This window comes from Cnephaeus nilssonii, assembly GCF_951640355.1.
Source record: "Cnephaeus nilssonii genome assembly, chromosome: 19".
Classification (NCBI taxonomy): domain Eukaryota; kingdom Metazoa; phylum Chordata; class Mammalia; order Chiroptera; family Vespertilionidae; genus Cnephaeus; species Cnephaeus nilssonii.
In genome coordinates this window covers 26799159-26826857 of record NC_137090.1, presented here as the reverse complement: position 1 = coordinate 26826857, position 27699 = coordinate 26799159, and the positions used below count along the sequence as shown (strand labels likewise).

Here is a 27699-nt window from a genome sequence, read left to right as displayed (position 1 = left end):
CATACCTGTTCCATTTCCAGGTTGCCCTCAGGGAGAATTCTGCCAACAATATGTTGTAGTGAGCACTCTTGCCCGTGTTCCTCCAGGTGACCCCTGAGCTGCTGTGGGGGGAGCGTTCTCTTCACTGTTTCCCTCGAGAAGCCGGTGGCGGGTGCCTGGGCTGAGGAAAGCCTGTAAGGAAATGTTGTGCCTGAATGGATAAAGTAACTGTTATTACCATGGACAATGGACTACAAGTACCAGTGTCCTCGTTGATATATTCATGCCCTTCCATTTGCACTTCCCTGGTCTTGTTAAGCTGAATCCATCCTTTACAAAGTGAAAGTGCAATCGCTCTGTCCCAGGTTTCTAAACTAAGTTCACTTTTTCTGTTAATAAAACCTGTATGACTGGAAGGCTACCCTCATGCTGAGTGACTATTCCTCCCTGTGCTAAGATTCTGCTGTTCCTGTGATTCTAGATTGTTGGGAGGATTAAATAAGTTCTTGCAGGGAAAGTGCTTAGACTAGTGTCCTGCTCTATTCTAACAGAAGAGCAAGCCCTCAGTAGTGTTATTGGCCATCCGTCTTCCCACCGTCAGTTTCATTCCTGGTGTTGCAGCTTGCCCACTGTAGTCTGAATGTGGTGAGCCAACCTGAGGGAAAGGAAGCCACGTGTGCAGCAGTTGTTAACAGCTGTTCAGGAATATTCCAGCTCCCTTATCTTCCTGGCACCAGGTAGGACTGCACCTACTGCACCTACTCAACCACTGTGGTTGGGCGGGGCCAGGTGACTAGTTCTGGCCACTAGTGAGTAGAAGCAATGCATGTCACCTCCAGGCAGGAACATGGAACTGCTGATGGAGGACCCACTGAGCTCTGTTGTCACTCTGCGAAGGGGACCACCTGTGTTTCAGATAACGGCAGCTCCTCCTATCTTGGTCCCCACCTGAGAACATGATGAACGAGAGTCCCTGCCCACCTGCCATGGATATAGAGCAGGCGTCCTCAAACTACGGGCTGCGGGCCACATGCGGGTGTTTTTGCCATTTTGTTTTTTTACTTCAAAATAAGATATGTAGAGTGTGCATAGGAATTTGTTCATAGTTTTTTTTTTAAACTATCGTCCGGCCCTCCAACGGTCTGAGGGACAGTGAACTGGCCCCCTGTTTAAAAAGTTTGAGGACCCCTGATATAGAGCATGAGCAAGAAGTAAATCTTGACTCTTTCAAGCCACGGGGATTTGGTTTGCTTGTTACCATGACTAACCCTAGCCTAACCTGACTGATACACACCAGTAACTTGATTATCGAAAAACAAACTATTGTGTTGTGAGGGCATTGCCAAAGAAGGAAACCATGGCTTATTGATAACACACACAGGCTCTTTCCCGGTGGTGGTTTCTGCCATAGCATTTCCAAGAGAAAATGTGGGGGAAGGGAAAAATAAGGCTCCTCCTTCCAGTATGCTCATCTCTGAGCTCCCAATGTTGTGGTCCCTGCTAACATTCACTTGGCGATAAGATGGCCAGCCTCGAGCACATGCCTTATCCTCAATTTGACACTCAGGGTTACCAACCACAGGCCACTCCTTCACTGTGACTGACATTTTGGTATCCTGTTCTACCTACTGGTTTCAGTCAGTACCATCTCACTCATCAGAAATTTTCAAACAATGCTGAACATCAAAAGAAAGAAAAAGGGAGTTTCCAGCCCTTTTAAAACTTGGTTCCTTATGCAAATACGCTCAACCCCGCCCAGTAATCTTGAAGCTCTCTACACCAGGAGAATGGGGAGCTTTGTCACGCTACCGAAAGGTGTCTCCCAAATCCCAGGAATCAGCATCATCCCCTCTCCTGCTAAGGTGTGTGGGCAGTGCCCAAAATCAGGCCGGTGACTATGGGGAAGATGTTTGCTTGCTGCCTGTGGGAAAGAAGCATTTTCCTTAAGTGAGTCCTGCCCAAAGCGTTAGATGAAGCAGACACCACCATGGCAGAGGGATGGAGAGACACCAGGTCCTGGGGACATTGCTTAACTACTGAATCAAACTGCCCCTGAAGTCTGTCCTATCCTGGTTCAGTTAAATGCACTTGCTGTTCAGGCAACTTAGAATAGGAGTTTCTGTTACTTGCAACCAAATATATTATAACTGACGTACATTTAATAACCAGAATGAAAATAATAGCTGTATTACAAATTCACAGAGCAATTGGGAGTAAAGCTTAATGAGGCATGTACAATTGCTTTGTAGGTTTTATCATGCAAGTGTATGTTGCTGAGAGGTCTTCCCTTTAAGAGACAGACTTGGAGAGGATCTTAAAGATGTAGAGGATTTAGCCCTCGCTGGTTTGGCTCAGTGGATAGAGCGTTGGCCTGTGGACCAAGGGTCCCAAGTTCGATTCTGGTCGAGCATGCAAGAGGCAACCAATCAATGTGTTTTCTCACATTGATATTTCTGTCTTTCCCTCTCTCTTCCACTCTCTCTAAAAATCAATGGAAAAATATCCTCAAGTGAGAATTTAAAAAAAAAATGTAGAGGATTTGTTATCTTAAGAGTTGGAATTTTTTCTTAACAGAGTTTATCAGGAAGGTTGAATTTTTAATATACAAATTGAACAGAATAGGAAATGTGGTCAATGTTTATACATGACAAACTTTTTAGAAGAAAATGATTTGCATGAAACCTGGTGCTCAGTGCAGAGTTAAGGGCTAAATAACTCTTTGTTTTAAAATTTTCTTTTAAAAATAATCATGCAGGTACAAAATTTAAGAATTACAAAAGTGTGTAATGTAGATCCAGTCTCTTTCCTTCCTCTGACCTCTCAATCATCCAATATAGCTTCTTTCAGGTTCTGGTTCATGATTCCAGACTATTCTATACATTTACAAATAAGTGTGTTTCTATTTTTGTGTGTATATATATACATTTACAAATATACATATATTTTGTGTACATATACAATGACAAATATATAAACGTTAGCAACCCCCACACACTATCCTGCTCCATTTTATTTACTTTTTTTTAGATCACAATGGATCTTGAAGGTCTCTTCCTATCGGCGCCTACAGAGCTGTCCGTCCATTTCTTAACAACTAGAGAATTCCAAATACAGCCCAAGCAGAATTCACGTTCCATGTATTTGACCGGGTTTATGGTTGGGCATTTAGAGTGTTTCCCATCTTTGCTGATGTCAGTGATGCCATGGTTGTCCTTCTGGGGCGACATTTCACAGAAGTGGGAGCCCATCTGTAGGATAAAATCCGAATTGGTGGAAACTGCTGATTCAAAGGGCATATGCAGAGTAACTTCAATGTTTGAATTCATGGATGTTAAATTCGGTACATTCGTGGGAAGCCCCGTGGGGCGCCAAAGCAACTCTCCAAAGCTGCGGGTTATTGGGGTGAGGATTGCGGGGCCCGCAAAGCGAAGTCTTGGTCGGGCTGGGAGGGGCGCCCAAGGCACACCTCTCCACCCCTCCACCAGGCGGGGACCTGCGTGCGCCCCGCCAGAGCCCTGGACCCACGACCCAGCACGTGCGATTCCACGTGAGGCTCCCGCAGGCGCGCAGATGGGGAGTGCGCACGCGCCTGCCGCCGGGAAAAGTAGGTCAGACTCCTCCTCTCACGTGACCGCTCCCCTCAGCTACCCCGGCGCCTCTCCGCCTCTCTGCCGGGGAGCAGTCGGGATGCGCTCTGCAGCCGACGTGACGGGACGGGGCGGGCGCGGGTGGGGCGGGCCGGTCCTCCAGCGCCTGGCGCCCGCGAGGATTTGCCGGTTCTCCTCCCTGCAGAGCACCGCGCTCCGAAGTCGGGCGGGCAGAAGGGAGCGCTGCGCGGAGGGCCTGGGGCTGGAAATGAATGGGAGGAAAGACTTCAAATCCCTGGCTGGGCACCGGGCTGAGCCCACTTCCGTGCTTTCTGAAGCCACGCTGCCTGAAGGAAGGGAGCGCGGGGTCCCTCTCTGTAAACCGAACCACACCGATCGCTTGCAGCCCCGTTTGTATATAGTGTAACTCAGACATTCCTGGAAGCAAACTTGTGAAAGGTGATGGAAAAGAATGTTAATGGTTCATGGAGCTTTGCAGGGATGTTGGGCAGGCCCCATTTCTCATCTCCTTCCACCCCAGCCTCAGCCCCCACAAAGACACTCCCTCTAGAATGTTTTTAAGCAGATTCTGGAGATGCTGGTGGTGGGTGTCAATGGGGCAGGGTAGGGTGGGAGGAGCTGAAGGCAGCTCTGAATCAACTGAAGCTTGAGGTTTTTGTTTCAGGGATAATTTTAGTTCTTGTCCCTCCCCTTCTGAGTTTTAACTTGTTGCACAAAGGACATTATCTCAATGAGTTGCAATCCAGTGGGAAGACTGACAAGCAATATCAATGGGTTATGATGCACTTAGAGGCCTAATGCACAAAATTCTTGCATGGGTAGGGTCCCTAGGCCTGGCCAGCAATCAGGGCCAATCTGTGGGGAGACCTGCACCCCTGCCACTGCCGCCAGTGGTCGCCTCCCTCTGCAGGGTGACCCAGCAGGGTGATTGGGCTCCCCCCACACACACACACTGGCATCCACCTTGGCTGGCCAGGGGCCTGCTGGCTGGGGGAAGCTCCTGCACTGAGCGTCTGTACTCTGGTGGTCAGTGCGCATCATAGCGACCGGTTGTTCCACCTGTCATTCCACCATTTGGTCGATTTGCATATTAGGCTTTTATTATATAGGACTAGAGGCCTGGTGCACAAAATTTGTGCACTGGGTGGAGGCGGGGTCCCTCAGCCCTCCCTGCCTCCCTGCACCCTCTTGCACTCCGGGAGCCCTTGGGGGATGTCCGACTGATGGCTTAGGCCATCAGTCGGACATCCTTAGTGCTGCCACCACTACTGCGCTTGCCAGCTGTGAACCCAGCTTCTGGCTGAACAGCGCTCCTCCTGTGGGAGTGCACTGACCACCAGGGGGCAGCTCCTGCATTGAGTGTCTGCTCCCTGGTGGTCAGTGCGTGTCATAGTGACCAATCGTTGTGCCGTTCAGTTGATTTGCATATTAGCCTTTTATTATATAGGGTGGGCTACCAGTCCTTTCATAGCGGTGCGTCCAGGTGTTATGTAAGCACAGTGGAGGTGGCGGTGGGACAGCCAAGTGCAGGAGTGGGTACCCTGAGTCCTGAAAGCTAAGTGGGAGTTAGCTGGCAGAAAAGTAAGGCCGAGGGGGTGGGAAAGTGTTCCAAACAAAGGGAAGTGCTAGCAGTTACATAATATTTCCCTTAAGGAGTCCTTTACTATAATTGTCTTAGCGGCACATATCGTTGGAATGTATATTGTTTTCATTCATGTTATTCTAAGCCAGTCTTTAGCGAATGTACTTTTGCATAATGCTTTCCCCCTCTACTTTAAGTAAATTCCAGGAGTGGGATTGCTATGTAAAAGATACAAATATTTTGTAACTTTTGATAAAATATTGTAAACTATTCTCCCAAAAAAGTTGTACTAGTTTATACAAAGGTGGCATTTAAATATTTAGCATTCAGGCAGTAAGTAGTCCATTATTTTTTAAATATCTTCTTATTGATTTCAGAGAGGAAGGGAGAGGGGGAGAGAGAGAGAGATAGAAACATAAATGATGAGAGAGAATCATTGATCAGCTGCCTCCTGCATGCCCCCTACTGGGGATCGAGCCCACAACCCGGGCATGTGCCAGAATCGAACCCAGGATCCTCCAGTCCACAGGCTGATGCTCTATCCACTGAGCCAAACCAGCTAGGGCAGTAGTCCAAATCAATGAAACCCAATAAGATTAACACTTGATTTACTAGAAATGCCATAAATCATAATACAGCTTTTCTGATTTTTGGGACTTGGGATAAAATTCTAATTGAATTCGAGTTTGAAACACAGAAACTATCAGATCAATGCATTTAATCCTTACAGGGGTGTCCATGGGGGGCGGGGGCGGGAGGGAGAATAGGAGTGAGACAATCTAAAGCAGTACCACGTGCCTGTCTCTGGTTGCTCCTTTCTTACTGTGAACCAAGGGCAACAGAGAAAGAAACCCCACACACGCCAGGACAGCCCTGAGCCCAGCCGTTTCCACACCTCTGCCTAAATGTCAGGAGAGCCGCAGCATCAGGCCAGAGTGGGACCCAGAGGCCACTGTAACCTGCAGGAGGAAGGCTGGTCATGTGTTTGGGAACAGAGCTCCAGAAACTGACAAGTTGCCCAACTCAGTGTCTGCTGGCATCTACTGTATACCTTCCAGGAGAAAGCAATGCTATGATGTTCAAAAGGACATTTCAGCTGGTGAAAAAGCAAAACACAAACACACACAACACCTCATAGACACAGACAACAACAGCATGGTGATTACCAGAGGGAAAGGGGAGTGGGGGAGGTAGAGGAGGGTATAGAGGGTGAAGGGGGGTAAATGGTGATGGAAGGAGACTTGACTTGGTGTGGTGAACACAATACAATATACAGATGATGTATTATAGAATGGTACGCCTGAAGCCTATATAATTTAATAAACCGATGTCACCCCCAAAAGTCACTTTTAAAAAGGGACATTTGGGAAAGTGGTAATTTAGGTAATTTATATGCACAATGACAATTAATTGCAATAAATAAGTACCCATCAATAATAACCTTTTTTTTTTTTTTTCACCTGTGCTAAGCTAGGTCATTAAGGGAAACTGAAGCCTGGTGCAGTGATACTTTTGCAGAGACGTGGCCGTAGTTCATACTGTGGTTGTTTTCCTCACATCCATTGTGCACACTCTGTAGGGAATGACCTTCTGCTTTAGCCGCCTGGATGTGAGGTGGGGCTTACTTCCCCTCAATTTCAGGGGTTGTCCTTAATTAAAGTAACAAGTCAGGGTAGTTCCATTGTCTTTTTATTAAAAGAGTTAATTCAGCCAAAGCACTTAGAAGAGTATCTGGCGCATGTTTAGTGCTCAATGAACATTTATTGTTGTTATTACTAGTGTAACAATGAGTGGTTCACTTAGAGGAAGCCTGGCCTTGTTTCCATGGTTACATGATGCCGTTCTTTCTCCTTGGATGGGGTGAAGAAGCATGTGGAATTATTGGTGCCCTCTCTCCACCTTGAGGGGAGCTCACAGTTCTGGAGGCTAGACATCTGAGATCAAGGTGTCGGCAAGGTTTGTTTTTTTTCTGAGACCTCTCTCCTTGGCTTGTAGATGGCCATCCTCCATGTTCTCACGCCGTCTTCTCTCTGTGTGTCTGTGTCTTAATTTCCTCTTCTTAAAAGGACACCTCTCATAATGGATTAGGGATCACCCTTGTTTTAACTAAATTACCCTTTTTAAGACCCTATTTCCAAATGCAGTCACATTCTGAGACACCATGGGCCAGGCCTTCATAATATAAAATTGGGGGAAGGGGCACACAACTCAGCCCAGAACATCCAACACATTAATGATATCATGTAGATCATTTAAAATTCAATCTCTACTCTTTTTATAGTTCTCTTCTCCAAGGTTTTGTTTAGGGGTGTGTGTGTGTGTGTGTGTGTGTGTGTGTGTGTGTGTGTTTATGTAGAGTCTGGGGAAGGGAGAGGAACTGAGGTTGCAAGAGCATCCCTCTAAGTATAGATCCAGAAAAACAACATGCAATGAAGCCCTGGCTAAGTCTACTCTTAAATATCTGTCCTCAGCTAACCATTTGCATTGATGACAGGAAGGCAAATGTAAAGGCAGCTTTGGTGGTTTTACTCTTTGTGATGATGGGCAACTTTTCAAAAGAATCTGTTTCAGGCTAAACTCTCTCTCTTCTTTGTTTCTCCCTTAACACTTCTTAGCTAGACCTTTAAGTTCTTTCTTTTTTTAATATGTTGATACTGATTTCAGAAAGAGGAAGGGAAAGGGAGAGAGAAATAGAAACATCAGTGATGAGAGAGAATCATTGATTGGCTGCCTCCTGCATGCCCTCTGCTGGGGATCGAGCCCACAACCAGCTTATGTGCCCTAACCAGAAATCGAACCATGACTTCCTGGCTTATGGGTCGACACTCAACCACGAGCTAAGTAATTCATAAAAATTTACCTATTTTTTGCCCTAGCTGGTTTGGCTCAATGGATAGAGCGTCAGTCTGCGGACTGAAAGGTCCCAGGTTCGATTCCGGCCAAGGGCACATGCCTGGGTTGCAGGCTTGATTCCCCAGTAGGGGGCGTGCAAAAGGCAGCCAATCAATGATTCTTTCTCATCTTTGATGTTTCTATCTCTCTCTCCCTCTCCCTTCCTCTCTAAAATCAATAAAATATATTTTAAAAAAAAATTTACCTATTTTAGTTATCATTTCTGAAACCAGGCATAATGTTTTTCTGTAGGACTAATGTGCTCTAAACAACTACAAAGCCTTGTGTGGCATTGGCAATAGATGGAAAGCAATATTTGGTAACAATGTTCTTCGTTAAATCCCTGAGGTTCAGTCTGGTGTGACAGCACTAAAAAAAAACAAAGGTTTGATACCATCGACCCTCCCGGAGGCCTGATGTAAGAAAATTAACTTGTTTGCTGAACTGTAAGTTAAGCAAGTTCCAGCCTTCCACTCCTTCAGACTCGCATCTCCGTGGCTGCATATGGAATTTGTTCTCATTGGGCTCCAGTGAGGACCATTCAAGGAGAGAAAGATGTTAAAAACATAGAGAAACGAAGAGTTTCCTGTGTCCTCCAGAAGTCCCGCTCTTGGAGCGAGGAATAAGCAAGCATTCTGGAGTCTAACAGACCTGACTCAGTTCCCCAGCTCCTTTTGCTGCAACTGGTCTACCTGCATCGTAACTCTGTCACCTCAGTGCTCTTGATCTGCACTGTGGCCAAAGCCACAGGCACAGGGCAGGGCTGCTGTGAGGATCAGAGTAAAGATGATGTCTATAGCTTGACCGGCATGGCTCAGTGGTTGAACGTCGACCTATGAACCAGGAGGTCATGGTTCGATTCCCAGTCAGGGCACATGCCCAGGTTTCAGCTCAACTCAGTGTGGGGCATGCAGGAGGCAGTCTATCGGTGATTCTCCTCTCCCTTCCTCTCTGAAATATATATATACAATGATGTCTATAAAATGCTTGGCATCCTCATGTGGTTCCTGGCATCATGGGCATTATTTTCTTAAGGAAAAAAAATAGGTGCAAATAAGCAAGAATCTTCTTTTCTTCATAGTTTCCTGTTATTGAGAGGAATTCAAAAGGAATCAGACTAAATTTGGAAGCTCAAGTTTGCCTGTTGGTGAACAGGGATGCCAGCTCGGAAGTGGCCACTTATCTACAGGGGAAGCGCCCCGTGCGCATGAACACTAAGGCGCGGGTGACGCTCCCCCAGGGAACCAGAGGAGCCCCTAAGCTCCCTTTGAGCGTCACAGCAGCAGCAGCAGCAGGTAGCTTTCCTTGCAAGCTGGTGAAAACACAAGCCCTCTCGGGTTGAGTTGCTGCGGCAATCTGGCAGTCCTTTTCAATACGGGGAAGTGGGTTCAAACAGGATATGCAGTATTTACAAGCTCTCATATTCTTGCAGGACCTAAGATTAGTGATACAAAGCAGGTGGCTGTAAACTCTACTCAAGTTATTATTGGGGAAGGGAAGAAAATTGAGCCCTTTATAAAAAGCATTAACCCATTCAAGTCCTGAGCTTGCTTGGGGCAAATTCTTGCATCGACCTGAGTGTTCAGCAAAGTGGAAGCAGGAGGGGAGGGAGGGAGGGAGGGAAGGAGGGAGGAAGGGAGGGAAGGAAGGGAAGGGGAAGGGAAGGAGGGGAGGGAGGGAGGGAGGGAGGAAGGGAGGGAGGGAAGGGAAGGGGAAGGGAAGGACTGCCTATTCTCACACTGAGAGAGAAATAAACCTCTGTATTAATTAAACCAGTGCTGTGCAGGGATGTAAGCAGAAATGACATGTGGTACTTCTGGGTCCTGCCCTTAAAGGAAAAGGTCTCTTTGTCTTTTCCTTACCTTGTGTCCGGGATGCACACTGAGGCAGCGGAGAAGCAGCGATCTTGCATCTGAGACTCGGGAGTGGAGTGTTGTCTTGAGAACGGCAGGGCCACCTGCTCGTGCTGCGCTGCCCTGATGGACAACTATATGAGAAACAAACTTCCAACCTGTTGGAACCCCTGTGCTTTCAGCGTCTCTTTATTAAGCATCTTGGGTCCTAACTGATAGATTTCCTTTCAGACTTCAACCTGAAGTCCTTAATACGAAGACGAGTATGCCTAGCGCAGTATTTGGAACAAAATGTATACTAAAAATATATCCATGCCCCACCCCCTCACTCACTCAGCACCTGATTTTCACACCTGAAGGCCCCAAGATCAGGGGCTAAGTTTTAATGGGAATCTAAATACCTGTCCTTAGAAAAGGTTTTCTTAAAAGGATAGAATCACCAGGTATATATGTCAAGAGACATCTCTCTATTTTTTATATTAAAAGGTTCCAGTTTGGGGCCTTTGCAAAAGTGGGCAGGATTGGTTCCTGCCTTATCGCTGTCATTCGTAGCTCTTCGTCCAGCCTGCGCCCTGATAGTCTGGCCCTCCTCCGAGGGCCACAGGGGTGCGCGCACAGACATGCAGCGGCAGGAGCGTGGCGGGCTCACACCGTGGTGGTGCCACTCTTGTCTGAGACAGTTAAGGCCTGTGAACGTCAACCCGCTGTCAGGGCGTTAATGAAATTGGGCAACGGTCAGAGCCATGATCAGGAGATTTGTGGAACAGCGAGGAGAGGCCTCATCTTGGTCAACACCCAACAGGCGGGGAAGGGCAGCCAACCGCGTTTACCAAGAATGAGAGAGGTGCTTTGCACACCTTGCTTCCTTCATTCCTCACCAGATCCCTAGGGAATAGTCATTATGGTCCCCCATTTTATTGATGAGAAAACTGAGGCTTGGCAGATTTGACTATTTGTCCAAGAATGCTGCCCGAGGCAATTAATAAAGCCACATTCTCTTCCATGTCATTGTGTGCTAAAACCTCATGTTCCTCCCCCTCGCACCCTCCCCGCCCCCATTCTATCCCCTACCCCAGGCCCCTGACATTATGACAAAGAGGTGTGAGCTCTGGATTACTAGTGAAGGAAGGTAATTCCCATGACCTTGGGCTCAGTGTCCCCTCTGAAAACGGTGGGGTGCTGGAGTTGAGCTAGAAGATCCATCAAGTTACCATTCACACTCTTGCAGGAAGAGGGTGTGGAACCTGCGGCTGATGCAGGAAGGACCGGGTGCTGCACAAGCAGCATATTAGGCTGACCTCTCTGCTCCATTCTGCACCTCCAGGCACAGCTTGGAGGGCCACAGCTTCCCTGAATTCTGCTAGGAAGCCAAGGGGTAGCTGCTTCATCCATTAACTATGTATTGAGCACCTTCTGGATGCCTGACATTGTGCCTGGGCACAGTGATGGACAAATAGATCTGATGCCTGGCCTCACTTTATTGGGGGTAAATGGGGTGGGGGGCTATAAACAAACAAACAATGACACATTTTTTAAAAAGTATTAAGAAAGAAAGAAGACTTTGAGAAAAAGACTTTAGAGAGGGCCCCCAGGGTAGGCACACACAGGAAGGTGACCTTTAGGCTGAGCCCTACAGGCTGAGAAGAAGGCAGGAGCTCTAGGGAAAGTGGCAGGAAGAGCTCTGCACAGTGGGAACAGCATATGCAAAGGCCCTGAGGCGGGAAAGAACTTAACAGGTTTGAGGAGCAGAGGCTTGAGTAAGTGAAGCTGGAAACAATCAGGGGCCAGAATCTGCCTGGCAGGGCTGGAAAACTATGGTGGGGAGTTGAGATTGTAACTGATGTGCAATAGAAAGCCAGACAAGGATTTTAAAGAGCCAAGAAAAGTGATCCAACACCCCTCCCTTTTTAAATCCTAGTGCCCTTTGGGGTAAGCTGTTTTGAAGGAGAACATATATTCAGAAAAGTCCACCTATTGTAAGAGTTCAGCTCAATAACTTTTAACAATGTGGAGATCTCTGTTTAACTAGCATCCAGATCAAGAAACAAAACATGACTCCAAGCCCGGAATCTCCCCTCACATCTCTTTCCATCCATTCATCCACCCCCATCTTAGGCTGAAGCTGGCCTCTAGCAGCTCGTGAGTGATGATGGCCAAATTTTGAGGAATTTATGAGCTGGTTGTTACACAGCCACTATTAAAATTAAGTCTGGCTGGCTGCCCAGCCAGCGTGGCTCAGTGGTTGAGCACCGACCTGTGGACCAGGAGGTCACTGTTTGATTCCCAGTCAGGGCATATGCTTGGGTTGCGGGCTCCATCCCAAGTATGGGGCATGCAGGAGACAGCCCCACACTTGATTCTCTCTCATCATTGATGTTTCTATCTCTCCCTCCCTCTCCCTCCCTCTCTGAAATCACTAAAAATATTTTTTAAAAAGAAAAAGAAAGAAAAAAGTGCCTGGAACATAGCTCACTCAATATTGGTTGAAAAGCTAAGTAAGCCCTAACCGGTTTGGCTCAGTGGATAGAGCATCAGCCTGCGGACTGAAGGGTCCCAGGTTCGATTCCAGTCAAGAGCATGTACCTTGGTTGCGGGCACATCCCCAGTAGGGGTTGTGCAGGCGGCAGCTGATGGATGTTTCTCTCTCATCGATGTTTCTAACTCTCTATCCCTCTCCCTTCCTCTCTGTAAAAAATCAAATATATATATATATATATATATATATATATATATATATATATAAAAGCTAAGTAAATATGGACTAGACTAGGAAGGTTCAAGGAGAGTGGAAATCAAGTGTAGTTGGTCATGTGAAGTCCTTTTAATCTGTATTCTCAGGTGGCATTAGCTGTGGGGGCTTTCAAATGTGTATGTGAGTGAGGTTCTGGAAAGATCACTGGGCACACAGAAAAAGGTAATAAGTACTCAGCATTCACCACTTCCTACTAGTCGACTACGTTGTGCTACTGTTTATGCTCTTGAGGTCATTTCCATCTACTGTATCTGTCTGGTGGAAATGACACATAATGTTTTGCTACAGCACAACTTTTCCCAATTCCGCATTAAGTGACATGCCGTTAGTATCTTGAAATTGGCCAAGGTAGGAGTATTTACACCAGGGAAATCAGCCAGTACTGCAAATCATGACTCTCCTTCCTGGAGAGCCCATTGTTGAACATTTATCAGCCCTCCTCCCCAGCGTAGGCGCTACTAAACAGGCTTCTAAACCCGTAGAAAGTCTGGGTACAGGACAGACTCTTTGGGATCTGATCCTGTGGCCCCACCCACACTGTGTTTGTGAGACTCATCCGTGTCCCGGTGTGGAGTGGATTCAATGAGGGGAGAATGAATAGCAGGGGTACAAGGATGGGAGAGGTGGACACCAACAAAGAGGGACTTGGCCAGATTTCACTTTGGGGATAATATCTGAGAATGGAGTTAGGAAGGGGAGGCGGAGCTTTGGGATGGAGCCCAGGGTGATTGGCCCCGATCCTGATGTCAGAAAGGGTCACAGCTTTGGGAGAGGTTGTAGGACCTCCACTGCTGGTGGGGGGCGGGGGGAAGAAGGGATTGAGGACTGTATGGAAGGTAAAAATGCTTAAGGAGGGGCACCAGCTAAAGGATTTGTAACCGATAGTTAGAGGATTAGGTGTGCAGGAAATGAACGTATGGTAGAGGAGACGAGGCTTGTAGACAAGGCAGATTGTAGCCATGAAATTAAGACGCCCCTACTTTTTTCAGAAAAAGCAGGTATTATTGTAGATCCCTGGTTTCAAAGACTTCTTTGGTTTGAAACAGGATGGGGAAGGAGACTAACACACAGGAAGAGAAAGGGGAGTCTTATCTCCATGATAAAATTATGGTGCTAAGATATAGGGAGGAGAAAACCAGGAAAGGGTTATAGAGAGGACGGGCTGATTTTTTTTCCAAGGTGCAGTATGCAGCAATATTCTGAATGAGTTGAAAGAAGAGGTACTTCCATTCTTTTGTGTTTGTTCATTCATGCAAGCGTCTAATAGATATGTTCCAAGCAGTAGGCTCGGTGCGTTTGATGAAGAGGCAATGTCCCAGCCTAGAACTTAGCTTTGACAGTCCAAGTCTTATTTGAGCGGCTGGGAAGGAGAAGATGAGGCATTCAGGAGGCGGGCGGGATGGGGGCACGCACAATATAGAGCAGAGGCTAAAGCCGTCCTCTGCCTTCCCTCCCACCTCGCCACAGCAATGGGGAAGGAAATACGTGCTCTGCTGGGCAGAGCTCATTCTCCTTTAAAAAAATTCTTTATTGATTCAGAGAGGAAGGGAGAAGGAGAGAGAGATAGAAACATCAATGATGAGAGAGAATCATTGATCGGCTGCCTCCTGCACGCCCCCTATTGGGGATCGAGCCCACAACCCAGGCATGTGTCCTTGGCCAGAATCTAACCTGGGACCCTTCAGTCCACAGGCTGAGGCTTTATCCACTGAGCCAAGCCAACTAGGGCTCATTCTCCTTTTTCTTTCTTAGATTTTTAACTTGCTAGTATCCTAGTGTAGAACTGTCGAGAGGTCACAAAAACTAGTCTCAAGATAAGTTCTAAAACTGGGCAGCGTTTTTTTTACAGACAATGCAAGAACCCCATAAATCAGAATAACCTCTATAGTGGGCTAAATTTTGTGCCCCCAAAAAGATATGTGTCTGAGTCCTAACCCTCAGTACTGGTGAATGTGACCTCATTTGGAAGTAGGCTCTTTGGGGGTGAAATGAAGGATCTCCAGGTGAAGTCCTCCTGTGTTTAAGATGGGTTCTAAATCTAATGACTAGGGTCTTTGTAAGAGAAAGGAGAGGGGTATTAGAGACCCACAGGCACAGAGGCAAAGGGCACATGAGGACGGAGGCAGAGATTGGAGTGAGGCAGCCGCAAGCCAAGGAATGCCTGCAGCCACCAGGAGCTGGGAGGGGGAAGGAGGGTGTGTCCTCTAGACCCTCAGGGGCAGTGTGGCCCTGCTGACTCCTCGACCTCAGACTTCTGGCCTCCAGATTGTGAGAGAAGAGTTTCTCTTGTTTTCAGACACCACATTTGTGATCATTTGTTAGGGCAGCCCTAGGAAACTGTGCCCTTTGTGAAGAAGGCAGAAATTAGCCAAGCCAGCATGGCTCAGAAATCCAGGTTCAATTCCTGGTCAGGGCACATGCCCAGGTTGCGGGCCCCATCCCCAGTGTGGGATATGCAGGAGGCAGCGGATCCGTGATTCTCTCTCATCATTGATGTTTCTATCTTTCTCTCCCTCTCTCTTCTTCTCTGAAATCAGTTTTAAAAAAAAAACACATATATTTTTAAAGGCAGAAATTAGACCCTACCCTGGACTACCAAAGGAGAATTTCCAGCAGCAGGCCCAGGCATCTGCATCTTAATGAACGCCTTTAAACTTTGCTCAAGTTTGACAACTACTGGTAAAGAACAACTAAGTATGGCTTCGTCTTTCAGGACTGAAATGGCCCAATGTTTCAAGATACCTTTAAAAAACAAAATAAAAGAAATCCCATAGGCTGTCTGCCATTTTCTTAGCAAAGAGCCCGGGCTTATTAGGCAATGATACGAGATACCCAGATTACTGGTTATTGGAGACTTATAATCACTTAAGCATCGACTGTGTAGCAACTGGAGACATGGTGACGGGCCTAAAAACAAGGTGACAGGTCTCATTGGACAGGAACCCTCTCTGATTCAGTGTGCGCGGAAACTAACAAGGAAGGGGACCTGAATGGCCAAGGGTTAGTCTCGGCGGGTAAGCAGAAACCGCGCTGAGAGGTAATGGAGAATCTGGGAAGCCTTGATAACAAGCATGATTAACCCGCAGATTTGGATAAAAGCTGACACGCAGAGGAGGAAGCACCAAGCTACTGATCTGTGACCGATATAGTTCGCTCCCTCAAAGGTAGGCAGGAAAGAACAGTTGAAATGTGAGAGTTGGAGAAAATCATGCTTAGGCAAACTGATCAGCACCTGTATTATTTCTTTACTATGTTTTTATTGACTTCAGAGAAGAAGGGAGAAGGAGAGAGAGATAGAAACATCAATGATGGAAGAGAATCATAGATCATCTATCTCCTGCAGGCCCTACACTGGGGATCGAACACTCAACCACTGAGCCGCTCCAGCCGGGCTGATTAGCACCTTTAGGTGACCCAAACAGATGACTCTGAAGTTTGGTGCTGTCCCCACGAAATCTATACAGTCACACCTTCAAATAACTGTCCAATGTCCTCTGTGTAGTGAGTAAAGTCTTAGGCATAGTGAGGACCATCCAGAGGGAAGAACCATACCCCAGGCCGCAGTGGGGGGTGTGGATATGAAAGCAAAACTTTCAGGCGCACAAAGGGGACTAACATTTTCTGAGGGCGTCAGGGAGGCCTCACCAAGAAGTGACAGCTGAGCTGAGCCTCAATGGTTGAGACAGGCATTTATCACATGAGTAATCACATGAGTAAAGGGAGTGAGCATGAAATGTGAGAGCGTGCAAACTCATGTTTATTGAGCTACTACTTTGTGCCAGGCACTAGCGTAAGCCCTTTATGTGTATGCATGCATTTAATCCTCACCTGTGAGGTCCATACAGTTACTCGTCTCATCGTATAGTTGAGGAAACTGAGGCACCAAGAAGCCAAGTGACTTGCCCAAAGTCACCCAGCTGACAGGTGGTAGAGCCAGGCTATGAGCTCTAGGCAGCTGCCATCGGAACACTGCCTCCTGCTGGTGGGATGGGGTAGAGGTGGAGGGAGGTATTGGGGCAGGAGCCAGAAATGGGTGGATTGGTGCTCAGCTGGGAGGGGTCATCTACAGCATGAGAACATGGGTTTTAGTTTACATTTCGTGAGGAAACACTGAAGGCTCCTGAGCAAGAAGATAAAATAGAATCAGTACTATCTATCTATCTATCTATCTATCTATCTATCTATCTATTTATTTTTATTGATTTCAGAGAGGAAGGGAGAGGGAGAGATAGAAACATCACTGATGAGAGAGAAAACCATGATCAACTGCCTCCTACACGCCCCCTACTGGGGATTGAGCCTGCAACCCAGGCATGTGCCCTTGACCGGAATCAAACCTGGGACCTTTCAGTCCACGGGCTGACGTTCTATCCACTGAGCCAAACTGGCCAGGGCATAATCAGTACCTTTGAAAGATCATTTTGGTGGACGATTAGCTGGAGATGGGAATGAAAGGGGAAGTGCACAGACAGCAGTCAGTAAGGAGGCTGTTGGAACCCCCAGGGAGAGCCGGAAAGTCTTAGCAAAAGCAGTGACAGGACAAAGGGAGAGGCATTTTGGAGGTTAGTTAGGCTCCGTCTTTGATGTTAATATTGCCTTTCGTTCTTGAAATGTCACCCCGGGGGGGATGAGGAGGAAAGCAGGGCCAGATCTGCAGCTTTTGCCGGGATGACTGGTGAACTGAAGCCACTTGGGGAGGGAGGAATGCAAAAGGAAGGAGAGATGGTTTCTTTGAGGGTAGGAGGCCAGGGGGATTATGTTAAGATTATATTGCAAAGAGAATTAGATTCTCAGATATTTGGGACTTGCTGTGTGGCTGTGACATCTAAGCTTACTGAGTTGGGTTAGAAACTTGCACGAGCCAGGCCACGCTGTTTATATTTTTTATTTTCTGTGTAGGATGATGGTTTGATATCTGTAAAATGTTCCTGGCTCGGGTGGGGAGGGGAGACTGTCCCTCTCAGGACTAGGCTGTTCTTGGAGACAGTAAGGGGCTCAGCTGGGAGCATGCCTCTGATGGGCAAACTAGCAACTCAGAGGCCTTTCTCTTCCATCTGGCCATTCACCCCCGGAGGCAATATTCTTCTGCCTCCATCACCCCGGGGCCAAGTACCAGACCACCCTCCAAAATGATCCAAACTAGCCCATCCTAAGCTGTTTGTCCTGCCTCGCCTCTCCCTTGGAGACTCTAACGAAGGCCTTGGCCCTGGCTCTCCCTCTGGTAAACTTTGCATCTCAGGAAACGGAACAGCCTGTAGTTCCCACTGTGCTGTTCCATTCCTGCGTACCCTGTACCTGGCGTCTCTCTCCCATTCCCCGCCTCCCTGATGGACTCCTACTCTACCTACAAAGCCTTCCTTGAGGCCTCCAGTGAAGACTTCCCTGAGCCCTTCAGGCAGAGTTAGTCACTTCCTTGTTCACACTCTCTTTTTATCTATCAGCGATACACATCACACTGAGAGAGGCATCTGGGTGAGCGGCTGTCTCCTCACCGGACTGCGCGGAACCCCAGACTTCTCTCCTGCGCTGTAACCTCAGTGCCAGCACAGCACGGCCCCGCAGAGCCCTCCACCGTGCTGTGTGCATTGAGAAGCAGGGGAGGGGTGTGGTCTCAGGAAGGCAGACCTGCTGAAAGCCCATCCATCTCAATGTTCCCTGCCTGACAAAAACCAAAAAGCATGAGCAGATGGGGAAGAGGGTGCCAGGAGCCTAGTGAGCGCGGCGCCCAGCGCTGTGCGAAGACCAACAGATGTGACGCCTGGGAGACGTGATGAGTGAGCACCTGTCCGTCAGTGTGCGTGAGAAGACCTGAAACCACCTCAGGACCCTGCCTCCCGCTTCTCCCACCCGGGCTCTGAGTCCCAGTGGCGGGAATGTCTACATCCACACAGGTCCTCAGCCGGAAAGGGGTCGCAGGGAGGCTGAGTGCATCCGGCTGGTGCCGCCTGATGATGCCATTAAGTCTGTCCAACTTGCCTCGCTCCGACTCCATGCCAGCAAGCAAGCTCCCGGGGAGAGTTTCCCTACAGGGCAGGGAGCACCCTGTCCAGCCGGCACGCAGCTTTAAGTACCGCACGAAGTTCAGCATCCCGGGCATGCCCAGAGCTCCTTCCTAAAGGAGAGCCATGCCAAGCTAACCTGGTTGCACACGGTTGGTGCCACGCATCAGAGTTACACCAGATGCTTTGGTCTCTAGTCATTGAACCAGTTACCAATGTCCCAACAAAGACACCCACTTATAGCATCAGGTTGGCCAATCACTATGAGATGGCTCACGTGAAACCCAGCCCAGTGGGAGAACGCCACGTGAAATGGTGACAGTGTCTAGGGGTCAGAACCTTCAGGGACGAGGACGCCGTGAATGGAGGCAAGCTGGCCCTGCATCGACGCACGGTGAGAGGCCATTGTTCCACGCCCCCAGGCCCACAGGATGCGTGAGTCACGGAAGAACTTGGTCCATGACAGCATGTATCCCTTTAGCAGGTTTTGGGCTCTTCCTCTTTGCCTGTTTAGCCTAACAGTAAATTCTCATCGCCTCAGGACACCTGTTCTTATATTTTCTTTGCACCTAAAAGGGCCTACCATGTCCCCTGGAAATTATATTGTAGAGTGTGGTTGATGTAAGTTGATTTTGCTAAGCCTGATTGACCGGGATCCTGAGCAAACGGAAGACTAGATTCTAGTCATGACAATTCCTTGTCTCTATAGCTCAACCATCTCTAGTTCAGCTATATTTACTAGATTTGCAATAATTTTTAAAGGGCCAATGAACCCACAGATTTTGATTTCTCATCTCTTAGTGAGATACAGGAAATGGGCATCCCTTCCCTACTCTGGCTAAGGGGCGATTTGGAATTTGCTGTATTTGATTTTTCATTGAACTTCAAACTTGGATTTATTTTGGAGACTGGGAACAGTGTAAGGTGGCTGCCCTGGAGAGAGAGGAGAGAGAGAGAGAGAGAGAGAGAGAGAGAGAGAGAGAGAGAGAGAGAGGGAGGGAGAGGGAGAGAAGGGTGAGAAGAAGAAAAGGACATATGTGTTTGGGTGGGAAGTAACCTCTAACATCATGGACTAAAAAATTAAGACACGAAGGCACACAGTGGGAGCGTCTCTATGAAGGAACAGAGAAACCAGAAAATGCGAAAATGCCTCCAGTTAACCAGCCCTCACGTTCGTTTAGCCCCTCACAAGGTGTCGCCTCCCTTAGTCCTCCTTGCAGCCCTGCAAGCTGGGAAACACGGGCATTGGTTTATATTTCACATAAAGGAAACTGAGGTCAGAGAGGCTATGCACGATCACGGGATAGGGGCAGAATTTGAACCTGCCTGTACCGCATGGAGGCTGAGAACACCAGCTCTGGAGTCAGCACAGCCATTTTCAGCTCTTAGCTTCCCCAGACATTGGCTAGCGGACCATGGCTGGTCGCTGATCTCTCCGGGCCTCACTGTCCTCCTCTGTAAAATGGGCATAAAAATGCTACCTACCCTGCTACTGTGGCAAGTAACACAAGAGATAATACCTTAAGAGTGTTTAGCACTGTGCCAGAACACAGGTAAGCACACAATAAATGTCCCTTCTCCTCCTTTGTGTTATTATTCTAATAATAGGAAATACCCACCTATGTCTGGCCCCAATCCCGGTGCTCATTCTACTGCCACCCACTGCATTCATTGATTTTTTTCCCTCTCCCCTTGCCACCTATATTCTTCTTTCTTTCTCTTCTACAGTTTCCTTCACCTTCCTTCCTACCACACATCCGTAAGCCTCTGACTCTTAAGCACACACACACCTGCCTTACTACACTTTATCTTCATCCGTCTTCGTCTTTCCCACTGGAGTCTACTAGAGCCGCAGGGACTCAGAGAAGGGCGAGGAGAGCCTGCCAGGGCCTCTGCCTGAGTCACCCTTGGGAGGAGAGCTCAGTATTCCCAGCTCGCGTTTTGTTGCTTTTGGTTAGCCTGCTCCTGCACCAAGCCAACAGGTCGGAGTGTGTCCGGTAGTTAAGCTAGTTAACTATCATTTTCCTGTTTGGGGTTTCAGTTGAGTTGGAGGTTACAGGAGGGAGAGATGGGACAAGCTGCGTTAGGCTTAGGCGTAGCCAGCTGAACCGCCACGTGATGCCTTTCCCTTCGGAATCAATTCTCTGGATCAAGTGCCCTTTCTGGCAACAAGATAAACAGGTTCAGCTAGAGGTTTGGCTGGTTGGCTTGGAAGCCCTTGATCACCGCGCGCTCACCTCCATCCACCCCAGGCTCCGGCCCTGGTAGGAGACAGTGGCGGGCATTGTGTGCTCGCCCAGGCTTCGCGCCCACTGGGGACTGAAAGACAGACGCTGCCTACACGGCACAGGTCTCTCCGTAGACCTGCAGGGCCGGGCCAGGCGGCTGCCTCACGCCTGCCCCGTGGGCGATGGAAAAGGCCTCTGACCCCAACCTCACTATTCAAACTCCAGTGGGACAGGGGGAACCCACTGGCCAGGCAGAGCTTCGGGGCAAAGTGGGGCTGTGCTGGCATCTCCTAAGCAGCTGATTCTGAGAAACCTTTCTTCTATGGCGTTGCTATTTCTAGAAGAGTTCCACACCTCGGGCTCCTTGCTGTCCTTCCTGCCCTCCTGCATGAGCCGCGGGAAGGGCTTTCCACTGACCTGTCAAATCTTCTTCGAATAATGTTTATCCGTTTGGGTTTTTTCCAAGAAGGAGATTTCTTTTGGCTTTGTTTTTATTTTTGTTGTATTGAAGTGTGATTTACAAACAGTGAAGTGCTCAGATCTTAAGTATGTTGTTTAATTGGTTTAGTAAACTTTAGACAAAGGTATACACACTTGTGTAACCCACACTCCTCATCGCCCCAGAAAGCAGCATAACTTTTTAAAGTAAAACCCCAAAAATAAAAATAGTAAGAGTAAAACCCAAGGCCATTCTGTGTGGGTCTTTGATAGAAGTACACACTTCCACTTCACATAATTCTAGCGACTGCATTAGCTAAACGACTAACTCAGCTTTTAAAATTTTTTTTTTCTTTTTACTGAATTGATTGGGGTGAGGCTGGTTAGCAAAATTCTACAGGTTTCAGGGGCACAATTCCACAGCACATCATCTGACACTGTACTGTGTGCTGAGCACCCCAAGTCACTTAGAACGTTACCTTAACGTTTTGTGGTGCTTTTCAAATGGGGGCAAAATGGAGAGGTCACTTAGCATATGCCCCTTTATGAGGAAACGGCAGCGCAGAGAGAGAAAGGCAGTTGCTAGAAGTCACTCTGCCTGGGACACCCCGCCCCCAGGCGGCCCTCCTGGTCCCCTGCCTTCCAGGTGCCTTCTCTCTGGGAGGCTTCCCTCCTGGGGCTCCAGGGGAGTAGAATGCACCAGGACTCCGCTGTACCCCACCCCGGGATGCAGCCTTCACAGAGACGAGCTTTCCGTCTCACTGACAGAACATTTTCTTTCATTTGTACCCATTCCTTCTTGCAGACCCTCCCAGATCCTGCCGCCACGGTGTCAGCGGGAGATGTGGGGAGTGAGGGGAAGACCCTGCCTGCCTGGGGCTCTGCAGGCCTAAATGCCATGGCCCGGCCCACCCAGGTCAGGAGGGGGTTCCCCCCACACTGGGGACAGGGGTGCACCGAGCTGCAGTGGGCCAAACCGACAGCGGGAGGGAGATGCTGCTGCTGTGGCAATGAACGCGGAGGTCTCCTTTAGGAATAGTGTACAAAATCATTTTAATGACCATGCAGCCCTCTTCCCTTGAGGCCATGTGTACTCTCCTGGAGCAGATACTCCTAAAACGCCACTCAGCGCCTGTGTCTCTCCTGCCTGCATTCAATTGCCTGTTCCGACCCCGCTGGCAGCGTGGGAAACGGTTGACAGGGCTCCTTCCCGCACTCCCCTCTCCAGGGTGCTTTTTGTATCTTATGGGAACTTCCAGTAAGAAGCTATTTTCGGTGGTTGAGGGAGCGGGTCAGGAGAGGGAGGGGCTAAGCTCGCTGGGGCCCGGAGTATTCAGAAGAGTATCTACCTTCCATTGATCTAAACTTGTCCTTCGCAAACTTGACTGCTCTTTGGAACCACCGGGGAGCTTTAAAAACGAATGGTGCCTGGGTGTCAGCGCACAGGTCTGCCTTAGTTCTCCTGGGATGCAGCCTGGGCATCTGGATGTTGAAGCTCCGCCGGTTCTACGGAAGTACATTCCTCTCTCCTCTTCCCACTGAAACAATCGGACTCTCAGTCCAGGTCGTTGGCCCCGGGGATCGGGCTCCTATCCCTTCGCCATCTGCCCGCTCCGCACGGTCCCGAAAAATCCGCGCGCGCGACCACGCCAAACACGCCGCGGCGGCGGGCGGGGCCGGGGCGGGGCCGCGCGTGGCCCCGCCTCCTGTACGCCTATCGGCGAGCGGTGCGGGCCCTGACGTCACTCTTGTCAGGGCCGCGGCACATGGGTGGCCGGAGGCGCTGAGCCCGGCGCTGCGGGCCGCGGGGCGCAGGGGAGCAGCGGCCACCCGCGCGCGGGGAGGGGGGTGGGGTGGGACCGCGCGCGGCCTCGAGTGCTGGCGGGACGGGGCCGCGTCGGCGCGGTGTCTTCCGCCCTTCTGCGATCGTCTGCATATTCTATTTTTTTTTTTTTTTTTTGCAATTTTAAACATTTTGCAAGGCGGTGGGTTCAAGACAGGTGAGAGCATCCCGCAGATCGCCGCCCAGGAACCGGAGGGCACTTGGCGCGCTCTCCGGAGACCGGCTGCACTGGAAACCTGAAAGTTTTTTGCTTTTATTTTTTATGCAGATGCATTTATAAAGATACAAGTACATTTTTTTTCTTCTCTTGTCTCCAAGCGAGTACTTTTGGCAAAGGACGGAGGAAAAGCTCAGCAGCATTTTGGGGGGCGGTTGTGTTTTTTTAAGAAAAATATTTGCATCGCAATGGAGAAAATGTCCCGACCGCTCCCCCTGAACCCCACCTTTATCCCGCCTCCCTACGGCGTGCTCAGGTCCTTGCTGGAGAACCCGCTGAAGCTCCCCCTTCATCCTGAAGACGGTGAGCGCTGCCCTCCCGGTTGCCCCGCTCTGGGAGGGAACGAAGCTCCTGGGGTCCCCCTCCTTCGCAGGGCACCCCACCCCCGCCCGCTCCCCGCAGCTAGCTCGCTGGAGCATCCATCTCCCTCCGTTCCCAGGGACCCTGGCCCTGCTTTAATGAAATAGAGGAGCTCACCCATCACCCCACCTCTCCTCGAATGTGCAATGTTTGAAATAGTGCAGGGGACCCGGCCCAGCCTCCCTGGGTCCAGCTCTGGCTGCGCGGGTGGGAGCTGTAACTTGACAGGTCAGTGTTTCCCACATTGAGAGAAACCGCCCGCGCGAGGGCAGAGCTCCGGCGGGGGGGGGGGGGGGGGGGAATCAGGGGGCTTGCTTCCGAAGGGGTGGGGGCCCCAATGGGGGGGGTCTCACTGCCTAGGCCGAGTATTGGGATCATATTATTGTTTCTGCTATTAGTTCGGATTTGGAGCTCACGAGGTGTGCGCGGAGACACGAGTTCTCCAGTGAAGAGTAATTGAGAAGCGGGGGGGGGGGGGGGGGGGGCGGTGAGAGCTGGCGGGGGTGGGGGTGAGGGGTGCTGTCTCTCAGCGGGAAGCGGTGCACGCCTCCAGCGCTGACACTCTCCCGCTGCACTTTCTCGGTGGGAGGGGAGCGAGGAGCAGGCTCACGTGTAACCGCGCGGGGAGCCGCCTCTGGCCTGAGCCCTTTCTTGGTAAGTCCCAAACCTTCCCAGGCGGCCTAGGCTGGAGCGGGGCCTGAGGGAGGGGTCGTGCAAGGAGGCGCTGAACCGAGCTGGTGCCGCCAGGGATTTACCTTTTGGGCTGATCCCAGGAGCAAATGCAGACCGTGTGGCTCGGAGTGGAAGGTCCTAAAAGATCCTTGGGCTACAGACAGCTTGGGGGTACTCGCATCTTCTTGCAGCCTCTTTCCTGGCAGGGGCCGACCTGTTGCATCGCACAAGTTGCGGGGATTGTTCTTGGTCTGCAGAGCACAGCTCTCCACGGAGCTCTCCTTTCAGGAGTAGCACTTGGCAGGGAGGTGCTGCCTGCCGTCTTTTCTGCATCCGTGGGTGTTTTCAGGCAGCTTCTCAGGAGCTGAGACTGTAGAGGATTAGAATGGATGGCGGTGGAGGCTGTGCTTCTCCGAGGAAGACACTCAGAAGCCAAATTCCTTAATCCCAGATTCCACTGGCGCCTGAGTACTAGACTTGGCAAGATTCTGAGCGCCGGTGAAAGCCCTCCTGGGGTGAGGCAGTGCTTCCAGGTAAAAATAGTTGCATACCTCCATCATAGGTATATAAAGCAACCACCTTTCCCATTAGCTGTGCTTTTAACAGCTTGGGTACGTGTGTGATTTTTGAGAATCAGGTCATACTTATGTGTTTAGGGGAAGAGGTGAAAGAAAACACTTTATTTTTTTTTTAAAAAGGAAACAAAACTCCTTTTGTAAAATCCAGTGTAGCCCAGTGGATTTAGAAGCAAAACCTGAGCTTAGGCGGTGTTCTCAGTTGTCTTCTGGGCCAATGTGAGGCATTGGTCAAGTTCCTTCCGGCTTAGAGCCTCCATGTCCTCATTATAAGTGGGGATAATCGCGAGTTGCAAGTTGATTCTGAGAGTTTTGGAGATAATATATGGGAAGAACCAGGTACGTAGTAGGTGCTCAATACATGGTTTCAAAGAAGGGTGGAGAATCCCTGTTTCAGCAAAATTGGAATCACCAACTCCCCGGCTTTCCACGTCTGAATGACTTCATATTGTTACTCTAATGACTTTCCTGGATGCTAAATCATGCCTAGTTATTGCCTTTTTTCTTAAAAATCCCAGCAGTTTTATATAATTGCGAGTGTTACTTTCCCGCTGTGGATTTAAATGGTTTGCCTTCTCAAATAACGCCCCCAAAGACTGTGCCCTCTTGTTTACGTCCCAGAGCAGTCTGTCGCCCTGACCCAAGGACCAGCGCTTTCTTTCCAAAGTAAATAGGAAGATATTGAAAAACAGGCCAAGATCCATGTCCTGCCTGAACTCTTAACTCGGGAGCCACAAAAGCCGGCGGCCGGACAACCCTGGTGTTTGTGACCAGTAGCTTTGTAGCAGAGGCTGGGAGAGGTGGTGAAAAAGCCGCGCGTTTTCTTTGTTAAAGTCCGACTCTCCCCTTTCCCCGCAGCGTTTCATAAGGACAAAGACAAGGACAAGAAGCTGGACGATGAGAGTCACAGCCCGACCGTCCCCCAGTCCGCCTTCCTGGGACCCACCTTATGGGACAAAACCCTTCCCTATGACGGAGACACTTTCCAGTTGGAGTACATGGACCTGGAGGAGTTTCTGTCCGAAAACGGCATTCCCCCCAGCCCTCAGCACGATCACAGCCCGCACCCTCCGGCGCTGCCGCCCGCCTCCTCCACGGCCCCCTCCGTGGTGGACCTCAGCAGCCGGGCCTCTGCGCCCCTTCACCCTGGCATCCCGTCCCCGACCTGTATGCAGAGCCCCATCAGACCAGGTAACCTCTCCGAAGGCTCTCCCTGCTGACTCCAGGAGGGGAGGAGGGCTAAGGGAGGGATGGGAGGGGGCGGGCAAACGTCTTCATTGGGGGACTTAGCTCGCTCTGAAAGAGGAGCCTGGTACAGGGTGGGGCAAAGGTAGGTGTACAGTTGTTCGTCTGGAAAATGGTACAGTGATGATACAAGAGTAAACCCTGTTTGGCGTACTCACCACCGTGCACCTGCTTTTGCCCCATGCTGTTCCACCCCCAGCAGCCGGTGTCCCACTCCAGGGAGTGTCTGTATCACCTGGGGAGTCGGCTGACTGCAGACCAACCCTAGAAATGCTGGATTTTCAGGCCTGGGGTTCGGGCCCAGGAATATGCATGTTAACCAGCTCCCTGGGGCATTGGATGCAGTTGGTCCAAGGACTGCAGTATAAGAAACACCAACTGACAGGTGATGATTTGGACAGTTCAGCATCCCTCTCATCTCCTGCCCCTTGTCCGCATCCTCCAACTACCCCGATACGAGGCTCTTGCTGAATGTTGTGTGTAGACGCTCTATAAGGCAGTGGTTTACTTACGTTCACCCTTGTCTGGCCTAAAGGGAAAAATTATGTGAGATAAGGGTGTGGGGCAGATAGACTTTTTATCTTTTCATCTCGTGTTGTCACGATTGAGAAATTGACTCTCAAACCACCTCTCCGAGGAAGCACGACTTAGCGTTTTTCAGCACCAGGCCCCACAGTTCTCTCTTCAGTATTCCTCTAAACCAAGTTGTTCTGACATTTCCTTTTGTCATTTTCCTCTGTCTGAGCACACTCAGTCCACTTTTATCAATGCCTGCAAGGCCGCAAGGTCGGCTGGAAATGGTGTTGAAATATTACAAAAAGCATCCCCTGAAATGACCAAGACTTCAAAACCCACTGCTGAGCGCTCTGATCCACACACGGATGGAGGCAGCTGTGGCTCCGTGCCTGTAGCTCCCTGTGGTTCCAAATGAGCAGGAAGAAAGGCCGTGTTTTGTGCCCAGGTAACCAGGAACAAAGATTCAGCCACATCCATTGTCAGGAAGGCCTCGGAGCTGAGGCCTTCGCTGCAGGGGAGGACAGAGAGCAGGACAATGGGAGATTGTGCTAGAGATCCTTCCTGAACCCGGTGTCCTCCGGGAGAATTTCTGTGACACACAGAGCAAGATTAAAAGGGAGGACATGCGGCAAAGGAGGAAGAGTGCCCCCCTGCCTTGAAATTTTAGTGTTGGGGTTAAAGTTCTCCCATTCATATCTCTCTGTGCTGGCCCCCTCCTCCCAAACCTACTGTGAATTATAACCCAAGGCTACCGGCTGGCATGGAATTCATTCTTAACCTCTGACCACCCAGGAGGCTGCGGAAGCTTGGGAAAACTCTTTTCTATGACCCCGAGCCCCTGGTGCTAAGAGCGTACAATGTCACTGTCTTCAACTTCTTCCCGGGAACAGACAAGCAGCAAAACCAACCACCGTTCAAAGTGGCACAAAACCAGGGAGAG

At 49.6% G+C, this 27699-nt stretch overlaps 2 protein-coding genes across 5 annotated transcripts in view; both read left to right on the top strand.

Annotated features, from left to right (window-relative positions):
• The window catches only part of STXBP4 (syntaxin binding protein 4), a 172620-nt gene extending 146658 nt beyond the window's left edge, over positions 1 to 25962 (top strand). The window contains exon 19 of the mRNA XM_079797222.1: positions 25857 to 25962. Within this exon, the coding sequence (XP_079653348.1) occupies positions 25857 to 25866 (10 nt within the window). The 3' untranslated portion in view covers positions 25867 to 25962. The remainder of the gene's footprint in view (positions 1 to 25856) is intronic.
• Positions 23208 to 27699, top strand: part of HLF (HLF transcription factor, PAR bZIP family member) — a 50324-nt gene continuing 45832 nt past the window's right edge. For 2 of the 4 annotated variants that reach the window (XM_079797226.1, XM_079797225.1), the window contains exons 1-2: positions 23208 to 23694; positions 25857 to 26189. In XM_079797226.1, the coding sequence (XP_079653352.1) occupies positions 23580 to 23694; positions 25857 to 26189 (448 nt within the window). In that variant the 5' untranslated portion in view covers positions 23208 to 23579. Of the gene's footprint in view, positions 23695 to 24331; positions 24406 to 24867; positions 24957 to 25856; positions 26190 to 27699 lie in introns of those variants that run through there. The other 2 variants (XM_079797228.1, XM_079797227.1) reach the window with 2 other exon arrangements.